General features: G+C 46.6%; 1 protein-coding gene across 1 annotated transcript in view; it reads right to left on the reverse strand.

The window, feature by feature from the left end:
* Positions 1-4,323: 4,323 nt before the first annotated feature.
* ITGB3 (integrin subunit beta 3) overlaps positions 4,324-15,478 on the reverse strand; it is a 148,209-nt gene continuing 137,054 nt past the window's right edge. Inside the window, exon 15 of the mRNA XM_068263716.1 lies at positions 4,324-8,596. Coding sequence (XP_068119817.1) covers positions 8,525-8,596 — 72 coding nt within the window. The 3' untranslated portion in view covers positions 4,324-8,524. The remainder of the gene's footprint in view (positions 8,597-15,478) is intronic.

Raw genomic sequence — 15,478 nt, forward strand, 5'->3', positions numbered from 1 at the left:
CTGTCACTCCGAGCCATGCGAGCGATTGCGTTGTCAGTCGCGGGCGGGGGGGGGGGGGGGGGTTGCGGGTTATTGCGATGTCATTCAATTTGCGGGCGGTTGCGATGTCGGTCGTTTTGTGGGCGATTGCGATGTTGGTCGTTTTGCGGGCGATTGCGATATCGGTCGTTTTGCTTGCGATTGCGATGTCGGTCATTTTGTGGGCGATTGCGATGTCGGTCATTTTGCTTGCGATTGCGATGTTGGTCGTTTTGCTTGCGATCGCGATATCGGTCGTTTTGTGGGCGATCGCGAAGTCGATCGTTTTGCGGGCGATGGCGATGTCGGTCGTTTTGCGGGCGATTGCGAGGTCGGTCGTTGTGCGGGCGATTGCGATGTCGGTCGTTTTGCGGGCGATTGCGATGTCGGTCGTTTTGCTTGCGATCGCGATGTCGGTCGTTTTGCGGGCGATTGCGATGTCGGTCGTTTTGCGGGCGATTGCGATGTCAGTCATTTTGTTTGCAATCGCAATCATTGCTGCCGATCGCGGCTGTCATGTCACTCGCGGGTGGGGAGTTGTCGGGTGCCGCCGATCGCGGCTGGCATGTCACTCGCGGGGGAAGGGGGGGGGATGGGTTGGTGCCGCAGATCGCGGCTGACATGTCATTCACGGGGTGGGGGGGGGGGGGGCGGGTCTGCTGGGTTGGTGCTGCCGATCGCAGCTGACATGTCACTCGCGGGGGGTAGGGCTGCCGCCGATCACGGCTGACATGTCACTCGCTTTGGCTGGGGGATTGGGCTGCGGGGTAGGTGCCGCCGATTGTGGCTGAAACATCACCTTTAGGGGGGATTGGGCTGCGGGGTAGGTGCCGCCGATCGCGGCTGACATGTCACTCGCGGGGGGGAGGGTGGGGGGATTGGGCTGCGGGGTAGGTGCCGCCGATCGTGGCTGACAGGTCACTCGCGGGGGGGTGGGGTGATTAGGCTGCGGGGTAGGTGCCGCCGATCGCGGCTGACATGTCACTATCATCATTGCGGGGGGCGGGGGGGCTGTCACTGGCGGTGTCTGGATGGGGAAGAAAGGAGAGAGGGAGCAGCCAATGTGGCTGCAGCACGGCGGGATAGGGAAATGAAGTGGTGGTGCAGGGAGGGCAGTAGGGAGGAAATAAACCTTCCCATGATGCTCTGAAGGCTGCCTGCGGCCTTCTTAGTCGTATGCGTCCTCCTTAAACAGCCTGCAGATAAGGAAGGCTGGTATTCAGCCAACAATAAAGTAAGAGAGCTTTTTAACTTCAGTATTGCCATTTGGCTTCCTTCCACACTGTTTAACACAGGGGAACATAGATTAAAATTTGTGTTTTTTGCCTGACAGTTACTCTTTAAGCCTGGTTTACACTTTCAAGTATGATTGTCCAATCAATGGCCAATTTGACCACTTCCATGTAGTCTGAGGGTCAACAGAAATACAATGAACAGATTGTGTAAGTAAACGCTCATATTACCGTACAAAGAGGTGGTAAAATTGGTCAGTGATTGGCCAATCACAATTGAAAGTATGTATCAGGCTTTAGAGGGGGCCATTAACGGTACAATTCTGCGGCTGATGGATCATTTCTGATCACCATGATAATTGATAGAAAATTATTGGTAGTGCCCATTAAGGGCTGAATTCATGCTAACTAATTCAAAGATCGATCAGACAAATGGATCGAATTAGTTAGCAGGAATTCTGGTGTTAATAGGTATGACCGATGGTTTTCGAAGAGTACCTATGAAATCTCCGTCGGGAGACTTGGGCGCAGGATACAGCTGATATACGGCTTACCGTGCTCCTGCACAAGTCCGGCAGCGTTAATTTCTATTCCCCCTGCAGGTCCATGTGGATGGTGGGGAATTATGTCATTCAGCTTCCAGCTATTGCTGGCGGACGAATTACTGTGTTTTAAAAGTAACTTCAGCTCCATCTTCTGACGGCGCCAAAAGTTACTCACTGTGCGTAATTTCTATTATGGCCTATGGTGGCGCCAGCTGTGCCCAAATCTCCTGTGCTGGATACGAGTTCGGTTTTTGATCCCCAAGAACAAAAACTATTGATCAGCCGTGGGATTGTACCATTAGTGGCCACCTTAAGGAACAGCTAACGATGCTAGGCTGGAGGGTAGCTACAGCTGCCCTACTATCTGCAGAGCATAGTGGGATATCTATAGGTACGTTTGTATATGAAGTGTCATTTGCCTGCAGCAACCAGAAAGCTTTTACATTGTATTTTCAAGCTGGTCTCTAAAGAGAGACCCTAGGCTGTTGTAATACACACACTTCTATAAATATCCCACAGTACTGTATACTTTGATTTACATATTGATGTGCATTTTAATCTTAGTGGCTCTGTGCGTGTCATGTGACCACAATACTCCATGTGTATAAAGACATATTAACTCATTTTTGCATAGTGCACACCTTTATTTAGGCTCAACTCACTTATTGGATGTTACATTTTTTCTTATTGGCTTTCAGCAAATACATGACACACCTGCAATTTTGCTTAGTGTCCACAGTGGGGCAGTGTAATCAAAGACAGGAACGTTACAACAGCAAAGATTCGAAATGGAATTCACAAACAATTTCCTAAAGCTAACAAAAATAATTTTAGCGTTCCATTTGCATCTGCTTAAAGCGGACCTCCAGACAAAACTATTTCTAAGCTGTGGATGGAATATGCAATGCTTATAAAGTAGCTTTAGGTTGTTTTTTTTATTACTGTCTCTGTCCCCAGAGGCAAACTGCTGTGTTATAGTACATGAGAACCCTTAGGCTTGTATTGTATGTGCCCCTTTTGTAGAGACTACATCAGCAACTCTCTGAAGGGGGCACAGACAGCAATAAAACCTTTAGGCAGGGTTTACACTTGTCAAAATCGCATGCCTTTTTCCCACAAACAAATTTGCATTTGTGCTTAAAAACCAATGTCAATTGATGGGATTACACTTCAATGCAAATTTTGCATGCGGGAAAAACTTAGCATAATTTGCACATCATGTGCGTTTTCTCATTGACAGTCATTAGCTGCACACATTGCGATGCAGATGAACACACAGAGTGTTCGAGGCTTTGCGTGCGGAAAACATGATTTTTCCATGCAGACCACTGTGAACCCCCCAGACATTCTAAGCTTTCCTCACTCTGTTTAAAGCTACGAAAAAAGTTTGGCTGGATTTCTACCTTATGGATCATGTTCAGAGGTATCAGCTTACAGTGAAGTGTAATGCTTTCACAGGAATGATGCGATGTACAAACAGTCATCCTGTGTGTTTTATCACTCATGTCATACTGTTCCATGGCTATAAAGGTGCATACACAAATATAATAGGGATCAGGGCTCGATCCTCTTGGGGGGGGGGGGGTCAGAGGGAAGGAAGAGCAGCGCATGCGTGATGGTGAGGGAGTGGCATAGACAACAGGATTGGCCGTTGCAGGGGTTGAGTTGATCCACTAGCGCATTGCTTGCAGGCAGGGCTGGATTTGTACTTTGCACGGCCCAAGGCCACTGTCAGCAGCTGCCCCCCTTCAGTATAGATAGCCTGATGACCCCCCTCCCTTTCCTTCCAGTATAGGTATCCTGTTGACCCCCCTTCCCTCCAGTGTAGATATCCTGGTGACCTCCCCCCCTCTCTAATATAAGAAGCCAAATGATCCCCCTCCCCCTTCCTTACAGACAATCTGATGACCACCCCTCCGGTCAGTATGGATAGCCAGGTGACCCTTCCCCCTAGTATAGCCTGCTGCTCACCCACTCTTCATACTGTGGTGCCCTAGGCCATGGCCTATGTGGCCTTGTCTTAAATCCGGCCCTGCTTGCAGGTTGGGGGTCGCAAGCTTCTGTGCACACGTATTATTATGGCTTAGTCGGTAGTTATTGGCTGCCTCAGCCGACTTTAGTCAGGCATGTGTACAAGACTCTATACTACCTGTAACCACATGGTACATTGATATGAGAAAGGCCATTGTTTAGCCTGTGAATCCATAAGGTACATAATTATAGCAGATTTAAAGAGACTCTGCAACTAAAAAAAAGTTCCCCTGGGTGGTACTCACCTCGGGTGGGGGAAGCCTCCGGATCCTATCGAGGCTTCCCCCATCCTCCTGTATCCCCTGGCGGTCTCGCTGCAGCCCGCGGAACGCAATATTTACCTTTTCTGGCTCCTGTGGGGGCGCTGTTGAGGCTCTCCGCACGGAGATAGGCAGAAATAGCCGATCTCTGTCGGGTCCGCTCTACTACGCAGGCACAGGAGACTTGCGCCTGCGCAGTAGAGTGGGCCGACAGCGATCGGCTATTTCCGCCTATCTGCGAGTGGAGAGCCGATACTGCGCCTGCGCTGGAGCCAGGAAGGTAAATATTTACATCCCCGCTGTTCGGAGGGGCACAGCAAGACCGCCGTAGGACACAGGAGGACGGGGGAAGCCTCGATCGGATCCAGAGGCTTCCCCCTACCGAGGTGAGTACCCCCTAGGGGATTGTTTTTAGTTACAGATTCTCTTAAAAAAATGTGCTTTTAATGACCACTTCATGACTGATCACTATATATGGAAAACTATCTATAACAGAACATCAATTGCTTATAATAGGCACCTTGTGTTGTGAGCTGTATGCTAAGTTTACACCTGAGCCCTGTAATCAGTTTTTCTCCTACAATGGCCAAGCAGCCAATCAGAGTACTTTCCCTGTGGGGGGCAATCAATATAGTTACAGTAGAAATATTCTTTATAAATAAAGCTTGAAGAATTTAAGCTTTAAAGAGGAGCTGTTAGGTATAAGGTCTCAGAGAAAATAAACACATATATCAGTAGCTAAAGATTGGCTGTACTTACATTACATATGCATTTCACTGTCCACGTTTGGATTTCACAGAATTTGTATATAGTATATGCAGAGATAGATGCTCCTGACAGCTCATGGCAGGCTCCATGTTTTTCTGTCAAATGTGTCGTCATGTCCTGCCTGCTTCCTGATCACAGATAAGCTCCTACTTGAACAACACAGTGTGCAGTGAATATTAATGAGCCATGTGGCTAGGAACAATAGCTGACTCCTGCAGTGTACTCTGCCCGAGATTGACTGATTACACAAGCTGCTGTAACGTCTCATTAGCAGCCGAGGGGAGGGCCCCAGAATGCTTTGCAGTATAGTATGCGGCTTGCGTCCTGCTTAGGTCTAACAGTTTGCTGATAAGCACACATCAAAGGTAACTGAGATTTTTATCTTCACTAATGGCTTTTGGGCTTCCTTCTAAACTGTTTAACACAGGAGAATAGAGGTTTAAATTAGCTTCTGCAGCCTGACAGTTACTCTTTAAAGCTTAAAGAATTCCTATATAATAATTCCTATATTTGTACAGCGCTTTCCTCCTGTTGGACTCAAAGCATTTGTGAGGCAGTTACTAGAGCGCACTCTGTAGGCAGTAGCAGTGTTAGGAAGTCTTGCCTAATAACTCCTTACTGAAAAGGTGCAGGCTAACAGGAAGAGCTGATAATTGAACCCAGGTTTCCTCTGTCAGAGGCAGAGCCCTTAACCAGTACACTATCCAGTGTATTTCCACCACATTTGATTCATGTGTGTAAAAGACTTCAATGGACCGGGTGTCACTTAAGTTGCCCATACATACACTACACAGTTTTCATTGTACAACCTTATCCAATTTTACTAATCATTGTAGTGGAAATGTTGAGTGACTGAATATTCTTTTGACAAGTATGCTAGTCAGCCCCTCATAATACTTAAATGTGGAACTATTGGATAATCAAGATTGTATACTGAAAAAGTAAAGTTAGTCCGAGCTTCCTGCAGCTGTGTCAAAGGCACACTCACTGTGTGGTGTGTACGTTATTTGTGTGTGTGTGTGTGTGGTGTGTGAATGGTGTGCGTGTGTGTGGGTGGTGTACGTGTGTGTGGGTGGTGTACGTGTGTGTGGGTGGTGTGCGTGTGTGGTGTGCGTGTGTTGTATGTGTACGTGTGTTTGTGTGGGGGTCGTGTGTGTGTTGTATGTGTACGTGTGTGGGTGGTGTGTGTGGGTGGTGTGCGGTTGTGTGTGTGTTTTTCGTGTACGTGTGTGTGTGTGGTGTGCGTCTGTGGTGTGTGTGGGTGGTGTGTGTTGTATGTGTACATGTGTGGGTGTGGTGTGTATGTGTGTGTGTGTGTGTGTATGTGTACGTGTGTACGTGTGTGTGTGTGTGTGTGGGTGATGTGTGTGTGATGTGTGTGTGATGTGTGTGTGTGTGTGTGTGTGTGTGTGTGTGTGTGTGTGTGTGTGTGTGTGTGGGTGGTGTGTGTGGTGTGTGTGTGTTGTATGTGTACATGTGTGGTTGTGTGTGTGTAATTAAACTGTGCTTATGGTAGGAATTAGATTGTGAGTACCTCTGAGAGACAGTTTGTAACTCTTTAACCTGTAACGTGATGAGGAAGATGTCAGTGAGATATAAATGAATAATACCAGTTATGAAATGAAGAACACTGATTTATAATAAGGAAGTGTCTTTGATAAACTAAATGTTCATCTCCACTCCTCGTGCAGTTCAGCTGCTGATACCAGAATGCTATTAAAGCAAGATGTAGGGTGCTAGTTTATTTACTAGTTTAGAATGGGGTCGGTTTATATTTTTATCCCAACAAAATTGGTCCTTCCTATTGTTTTCTAAGGTCTCCATGTTTTAACCTAGTTATTTAATAATCCAGTCTTTTCTACATTCAACTCACATGTGGGCCTTTTTTGGTTGCTTATGAGAGGCTCTTTTGTTTTTTGTTATTTTACAATAAACAAGCATAACAGCTAGCAGACTGGAGGGAGATCATAGGGAGCTGTGTAAACTTGAATTTGCAGTTGATTTTGACAAGCTTTCCTTTTCCCTGGATTTTATACCATCATGTCTTATTATTCTGCATTTGAAGTGCTTTTCTGGCTGCATTGAGGTAAAGGAGAATGCAAAGTAAACATATAGCAAACACAAACAAATCATAAACATCTCTGCACAGCCCTGGACAAGTAGTACAGGTCTAGACAAAAGGAATATGTTGGTCTTGGATAGTGTGATAAGAACTTTAAACTTTTTGAACTATTAATGGGATGAGAAGTTTGTCCCTCCTCCCCCCCCCTCCCCAAACCCCCGCCCCCCACATGTGACCATGTGCCACACCGATATCTTGGGATACGAGATCTCACCTGCATTCTTGGAACATAGGAAGGCAGTGGTCATGTGATCACGGATATTCAGGTAATAAACTGCTTTCACAAGGCAGTATTGGGTTGGGGCAGTGCACTGTATACAAGCAGAATTCCAGAAATCCTGCAATTCAGTTTTAAAGCATTATAAATGACGTCCATATTGGTGGTGATACGCCTTCCTATGTCTGTATTAGTTACTTCTAGGCTTGGGCCCAACCCAATTACATTAAAGGATATCATGCTCAGAACTTGGGGAGGAAAAAGTTATTTTTTTTCCATGAAATGAGGTGGAAATTGGGGTGGGGTGGGGTGGGGGGGGGGGGGGGGGGGTGGTATTTACATGGGAGACTGGTGGACAGTGACTACCAGTACTGCCATCACACAATCACCCAAACCGATCATCAAAAAAGAAGCTATCACAACACATGACCGTTTCCTGAGCTTGAACAGGCCAAGTAGATCCTATAATATCACTATGCACAAATACAAGAGATTGCACAACCAACCCACAGTGTTCCAGTGAATTCACCAGTCAACTGCTTATTGTTTTAGTAGCAAGTTGTTCTAACACAGACATACAGCTTCTCTACTAACGTGTATCAAAAATACATTTTCAAGTTTAATTTCACTTTGATCAGGTTAAAAAAATATGATGTTTTTCGGCTAATACTGTACTTGCACTTGGACACAGTACTTTAGATGTGTAGAAAAAAAAAAGACCATATATATAAAATATTGAAGGCAAGATACATCCAACAGCTTGATCTTCTGAAAGCAGTACGGTAGGCGGGACTCAAGTTTTCTTTTGCTCAGTAACAGGTTACAGATCTTGCTTGGTGAAGTTGAGAGAAATACTAACAGGCGATGAAGGTGTAGCTATAACAAGCTGAGTCCTGCTGCAAGGGTCTGCTGGATGTTACAGGGTGGGGTATCAGAAGTCACTGAGGATATTGCAATTCCTGAGAAATGTATTCCTGACAGTAGATCATACAGTCCTCTAGAAGGATCTCATTGGCCAAATAGGTCTCAGTGCAGAGCAGCCATCTTGTCTCCAAACCTGGCTTTGGAATTGAATGGATGGAATCATTTTATTCAGGCTTCATTAAATGTAACAGTAATCTCATAAAGGCCCAGATCATCTTTTTTTTTGTTTGTTTAAAAATATTTCAGCACAAAGTTAAGTCTGTATTGGCCAGCACTAGGAGACTTCACATCTTGCAGACCGCTTTGTGCTGTTAAAATATCGAGTGTATAGAACCAGTAGGAATGACATATTTAGGCTTCATTCATTTCGGGCCAGGATAACGTTGTCCTCTGTCCAATGACGGCGTTCAGTCGGCATTTCCTCGGTAGGTTATGTTGGTGAAAGTTGAAGTGGCTCCTTTGTACAGAGGGTTGTGAGCCTGAAATACAAAAGTTAAAGCAGATCCGAGATGAAAAACTAACTATAACAAGTAACTTGTCTATATATCTTATCTAAAGTTTAGATAGTTTACACAGCATATCTAGCTGCAAACAGCTTCAAAAGTTTATGATTATTTATTCATGTGATACAATGAGGGCAGCCATGTTCTGTTTGTCACATTGTCACAGGCTGAGGGCTGGAGATGCTATCAGCTTGCCTGTGTATAAATTCAGTCCCCTCTCCTCCACCCTCCTCCCCTCTGCCTCTGAAATCTCTGGCTAGTATCCTGCCCAGACTGAGCTCCCATAAGCCCTTGCTACAGTGCCAAGGCACAAAAGGAGCTGTGGGCGAGGCTTGTTTAGTTTATAGGGAATTAGAGTAATAAAACAAAACAAGTATTTGGCTTGAGGAATGCCCTATAAACTATATATTAGGAACACAATTATGCAATAAGTAAAAGTTTATCTCGGATCCACTTTAAGTGTCATTGTAACTATACTCCCTCATTGTACAGTATAACCCAGTCGCTCATAACACATACGGTACATAGAAGACACACAGTTTTCCCAGACAGGGGGCGGCTCCAGGGGGGAATTGCCGGGGCTGGAGCACCCTCAAGTAGCTCCGCAGCCCTAGAAAAGCACCACTATGAATTCTAATTGAATGTATCTAATCCCTCCCATATGTATGGAAACTACTAACTAGGGCATTACTTTTTATTAAAAGAAAGGGGCTTCATCCAAAGTTTTGCTGAAAAGGCCCATTGTCTTTGAATAACACAGTTACTGATTTCATGTTTATTTTAGCATGGTCATGGCCAGTGAGCTGCAAACTTGGCTCTCCAGCTGTTAAGTTAACTACAAGTCCCACAATGCATTGCAGGAGTCTGACAGCCACAGTTATGATTCATAAAGGCAAATGCATTGTGGGACTTGTAGTTCCTTAACAGCTGGAGAGCCAAGTTTGCAGATCACTGGCCATGACCAATAATGACCACGCCCAACCTTCTAGTGTATGGCCACACTCACCTATCTATGCTACCTCACCAGTGGATCCAGCACCTGAATGGCACACTCACTAAAAAATTCCTACAGCCACCCCTGCTCCCAGAGTACTATGCACTATGAATTATTTTTACTGTCATCCACAGTAGGTAATACAAATCCATCTTCTTATGGGGGATTCTCAGTATTTCCTTTATTCTTTACAACAGCAAACAAAGAGGGGTAGGCTGGCACTCAGATCTATTAGAATCCAGAGTAGCAGTGACATTTTGCTGCTGTGGTGGCAAGGCGATACCCCATCCAACTCATTTTGTGCTCTGGACATCCAAGATAGTTGTGCAATGAGGCAAGTAGAAACATGAACGTCCGGCACTCTTTGGCCTTGGAAGAAACTAGGCGACTCCGCCCACTTTCCTGAAAAAGCCCCCAGACCTCTGACGCTTCCCTCCCCGGTGGCTCTGTAATTCTGCCATGCCTGCCCCCATTGCGCCCCCATTGCTGAGAGTGTTCTGCACCTGTGTAGTGCTATCTGCGCGGGCGACAATGGAGGCTTCAGAGGTCATGGGGCTGGAGGAAGACCCAGGTAAGTATCAATTCATTTCATTATGCTACCTCAGGTACCCTTTACAAGCTCGCTCAATGTATTTGCACTTTATCTGTATTGTTGGCACTGAAACCTTCACAATAATGCCAGAAATTCATGCTTCTACTAGAGTGGGGCCGAACCTCCGATTTTAGGTTCGCGAACCGGGTTAGCGAACTTCCACGGAAGGTTCGGTTCGCGTAAAAGTTTGCGAACCGCAATAGACTTCAATGGGGATGCGAACTTTGAAAAAAAATAATTATGCTGGCCACAAAAGTGATGGAAAAGATGTTTCAAGGGGTCTAACACCTGGAGGGGGGCATGGCGGAGTGGGATACATGCCAAAAGTCCCCGGGAAAAATCTGGATTTGACGCAAAGCAGCGTTTTAAGGGCAGAAATCACATTGAGTGCTAAATGACAGGCCTAAAGTGCTTTCAAACATCTTGCATGGGTATACATCAATCAGGTAGTGTAATTAGAGTACTGCTTCACACTGACACACCAAACTCACCGTGTAACGCACCGCAAACAGCTGTTTGTGTAGTGACGGCCGTGCTGGACTGGTGCGCACCATGGCGAGAGTGCAGGTTTTGGTGGCTTTACAGCCCAAATGGTCGCCTGGCTGATGTAGCTGAATGACAGAACAGTGACTGTCCAGCTGATCAAATTTGGTCTGACCACAATGAGGCAACGACCTTATTATCGTGGGTGTGCCCCCCGAGACACTCATCTAGGCGCCCAGACCTGCCGGGTGGCCTTCCTCTGGCTCTGGCACTACCTCTTCCTCTACCTGTTTTGTCCATATCGGGTATGCACGGAGTGGTATATCACACTGCGTGCACTCACGTAGGTAGATGGGTTCACTTAACTGCACAGGTATGCGCACTGATGCGGTGGGTTCACTGAACAGAACAGGTATGCAGTGGCGGGTTCACTGAACAGAACAGGTATACAGTGGCGGGTTCACAGAACAGGTATGCAGTGGCAGGTTCACTGAACAGAACAGGTATACAGTGGCGGGTTCACTGGACACAACAGATATGCAGTGGCGGGTTCACTGAACAGGAATACAGTGGCGGGTTCACTGAACAGAACAGGTATGCAGTGGCAGGTTTGCTGAACAGGTATGCAGTGGTGGGTTCACTGAACAGGTATGCAGTGGTGGGATCACTGAACAGGTATGCAGTGGTGGAATCACTGAACAGGTATGCAGTGGTGGAATCACTGAACAGGTATGCAGTGGCAGGTTCACTGAACAGGTATACAGTGGCGAGTTCACTGAACAGAACAGGTATGCAGTGGCGGGTTCACTGAACAGGTATACAGTGGTGGGTTCACTGAACAGAACAGGTATTCAGTGGTGGGTTCACTGAACAGGTATGCAGTGGTGGGTTCACTGAAAAGGTATGCAGTGGTGGGTTCACTGAACAGGTATGCAGTGGTGGGTTCACAGAAAAGGTATGCAGTGGCAGGTTCACTGAACAGGTATGCAGTGGTGGGTTCACTGAACAGGTATGCAGTGGTGGGTTCACTGAACAGGTATGCAGTGGTGGGTTCACAGTACAGGTATGCAGTGGTGGGTTCACAGAACAGGTATGCAGTGGCAGGTTCACTGAACAGGTATGCAGGTATCCAGTGGGCTCACTGAACAGAACAGGTATGGTGGGCTCACTGAACAGAACAGGTATGCAGCCAGGAACAAGCTAAGCCTAACTAATCTTTCCCTATGAGAGACAGTCTGCAGCAGCTCGCCCTACTCTCACTAACGCAGGCACACGAGTGAGCTTAATGGCCGCCGCTGCCTGCCTTTTATTAGGGGGGGGAGTGGCTCCAGGGGCTAGTGTAGCCTAATTGGCTACACTGGGCCTGCTGACTGTGATGTAGAGGGTCAAAGTTGACCCTCATGGTGCATTATGGGGCGAACCGAACTTCCGCAAAACTTCGCCTGCGGGACGCGAACGCGAACCACTTAAGTTCGCATGGAACCGTTCGCAGGCGAACTGTTCGGCCCAACTCTAGCTTCTACTTGCTTTATTCTTTACAAAAGCACTACCTGGACACGATATATACAAAGATGTCGATCAACCTCCCTACTCAATTGCACACTATACTGGCACTTCTGGTGTGTACACACTTGAAAGATTAATGCAAGATCATAGACCAATTCTACCACCTTCCATGTAGTATGAGAGCCAAACTCTACACAGTCTATTCTATGGAGCTGAACTCCCCATCAGACAGAAATCTTTGCAAGATGTTGCACACAAAGACCACTGTAGACATGCAACAGATCAGTATGTGCAAAAGATCAATCCCTGCAAAAGATCAGTTCCTGCAAATTACATTCATAGTCTATGATATCTGCAGATCATCATACAACTGACATTTAACTGACATTCATCTGCAGATCAGATCCACCAGGATGGATCTTCAGATCTGCAGATGATTGTCTGATCTGCAGATGAATGTCTGTTAAACAAGGAGTGTATGATGATCTGCAGATCTCATAGACTATGAATGCATTTTGCAGGAACGGATCTTTTGCAGGAACAGATCTTTTGCAGGAACGGATCTTTGGCAGGAACGGATCTTTGGCAGGAACGGATCTTTGGCAGGAACGGATCTTTGGCAGGAACGGATCTTTGGCAGGAACAGATCTTTTGCAGATACTGATCTTTTGTGTCTGTACAGCATCTGTGTGTGCAGCATCTTGCAAAGATTTCTGTCTAATAGGGAGTGCAGCTCCATAGAATAGACTGTGTAGAGCAGGGGTCTCAAACTCAATTTACCTGGGGGCCGCAGGAGGCAAAGTCAGGATGAGACTGGGCCGCATAAGGAATTTTACAATAGCGGCGCATCGCCGCCTCTGCCCGCCCCCCCACTCTTCCTTCACAGAGAGGGGCGGGGAGAGGCAGCGATCCGTGCGGCGAGTGACGTCAGGAGGGGCAGAGCTGAAGCTGATAGCTCTTCCCCTTCCAGGAAATGCCAGCGGATTGCCCCCCGGGCGATTTGGGGGCTCTGCAGCCCTCGTTTAGCGGCGGGGATGCGGCGGATTACTTGGGAGCACTGAAGCGAACTGTAAGGAAGCTTTTGCCAGCGAGGGCCACAAAATATTGTATCGAGGGCTGCAAATGGCCTGCGGGCCGCGAGTTTGAGACCCCTGGTGTAGAGTATGCCTCTCATACTACATGGAAGGGGGTAAAATTGGTTTAAAATCTTTCATTAATCAGTCAAGTGTGTACACACCGTTAGACTGAGCAACAGTGCTTTTTCAAAATGAAGAAAATGCTGAGCATCCCCCAAGAGGAGGTGTACTACTCCAAAACTTGTCTGTAAGATTTTTACTACCGTACCGTACTGTAAATGACAGTGACATAGGAAGAAAGTATTTCATAGTGCATTCTACTCTGGGACAAAGGTACATCTTATATGTATGCATTTTAAAGTTCACAGTTTTTTCATAGTGGTCCTATCAGCTTGCAGTTTGCCTTTATCAATTTCAGTAATGGCTTTTTCACATGATGCTGGTATTTTAATCTATAGATATGAATTCATATACAACATTATGCAGGAGGACAGAGGCGCCAAAAGGATAAAAGGAAGCTACATGAGCTTAAAAACCAAATTCTTAGTAAATAGAGGAGGTAGTGGTGGACTTACCTCCTCCAAGTAGACACACAACGACTGTAGTAAAGACAGTCAATATATTTTATTCATGAACTCCAAATATGCAACGCGTTTCGCAGGTTTAATCCCGCTTCATCAGGCAATAACAACGGAGCAACAGTATATGTGGTATGTGGTCAGTAGAAGAGCCAGGCACCCCAGAGCTGTTGCTCCATTGTTATTGCCTGATGAAGCGGGATCAAACCTGCGAAACGCGTTGCATATTTGGAGTTCATAAATAAAATATATTGGCTGTCTTTACTACAGTCGTTGTGTGTCTACTTGGAGGAGGTAAGTCCACCACTACCTCCTCTATTTACCAAGAATTTGGTTTTTAAGCTCATTTAGCTTCCTTTTATCCTTTTGGCGCCTCTGTTCTCCTGCATAATATGGAGTCCACCCTGGGTGGAGGGTTGAACCCCCAGTTTCTCATCTACAGAGAGCGACTTCTTATTCCTGAGTGGGGGTCAGGAAAATCTCCCCACCTGCCTTTACAGTGGTTGCCTACAGTGGTTGCCTAATGGTAACCCTGGTTTATGAGTATTAATATTTACTCTATCTAGTAACCATTTACCAGTACATATTACACTATTGGGGCTCTTGGTGTTCCTTGTTTTTATCATATACAACATTGGTTATTCTATTTGCCATAGCTACAGGGAATTAATAAAAAAAAAATAAGTATTCCATATAAAGGCGGTATCAAGGAGTTGGACATTTTTTAGCGCACAGCTGACATCCTGTTCAGTGACCCTACGGAGCAGCCCTGGCAACTGGAGCTGAATGGTTTTGTAATGACAGCTTACACAGAGCCGGAGGCTGCACAGCGGTGACATCATCACCAGGAATCCTGCTATCCATGCAGCTGTGAGACGTTAGGAGCTCCTTCACAAGGCATTGTAAGGAGGCGCAGTGTATCTTGTATGGGGGGTGCAGTGTATCTTGTATGGGGGGTGCAGTGTATCTTGTGTGGGGGTGCAGTGCATCTTGTATGGGGCGCAGTGTATCTTGTATGGGGCGCAGTGTATCTTGTATGGGGGCGCAGTGTATCTTGTATGGGGGCGCAGTGTATCTTGTATGGGGGCGGAGTGTATCTTGTATGGGGCGCAGTGCATCTTGTATGGGGGTGCAGTGCATCTTGTATGGGGGCGCAGGGTATCTTGTATGGGGCGCAGTGTATCTTGTATGGCGGTGCAGTGTATCTTGTATGGGGCGCAGTGTATCTTGTATGGGGCGCAGTGTATCTTGTATGGGGCGCAGTGCATCTTGTATGGGGGGTGCAGTGTATCTTGTATGGGGCGCAGTGCATCTTGTATGGGGGGTGCAGTGTATCTTGTATGGGGCGCAGTGTATCTTGTATGGGGGCGCAGTGTATCTTATATGGGGGCGCAGTGTATCTTGTATGGGGCGCAGTGTATCTTGTATGGGGTGCAGTGTATCTTGTATGGGGGTGCAGTGTATCTTGTATGGGGCGCAGTGTATCTTGTATGGGGCGCAGTGCATCTTGTATGGGGCGCAGTGCATCTTGTATGGGGGTGCAGTGTATCTTGTATGGGGCGCAGTGCATCTTGTATGGGGCGCAGTGTATCTTATATGGGGGTGCAGTGTATCTTGCATGGGGCGCAG

Source organism: Hyperolius riggenbachi, chromosome 12, assembly GCF_040937935.1.
Source record: "Hyperolius riggenbachi isolate aHypRig1 chromosome 12, aHypRig1.pri, whole genome shotgun sequence".
NCBI classification, from domain to species: domain Eukaryota; kingdom Metazoa; phylum Chordata; class Amphibia; order Anura; family Hyperoliidae; genus Hyperolius; species Hyperolius riggenbachi.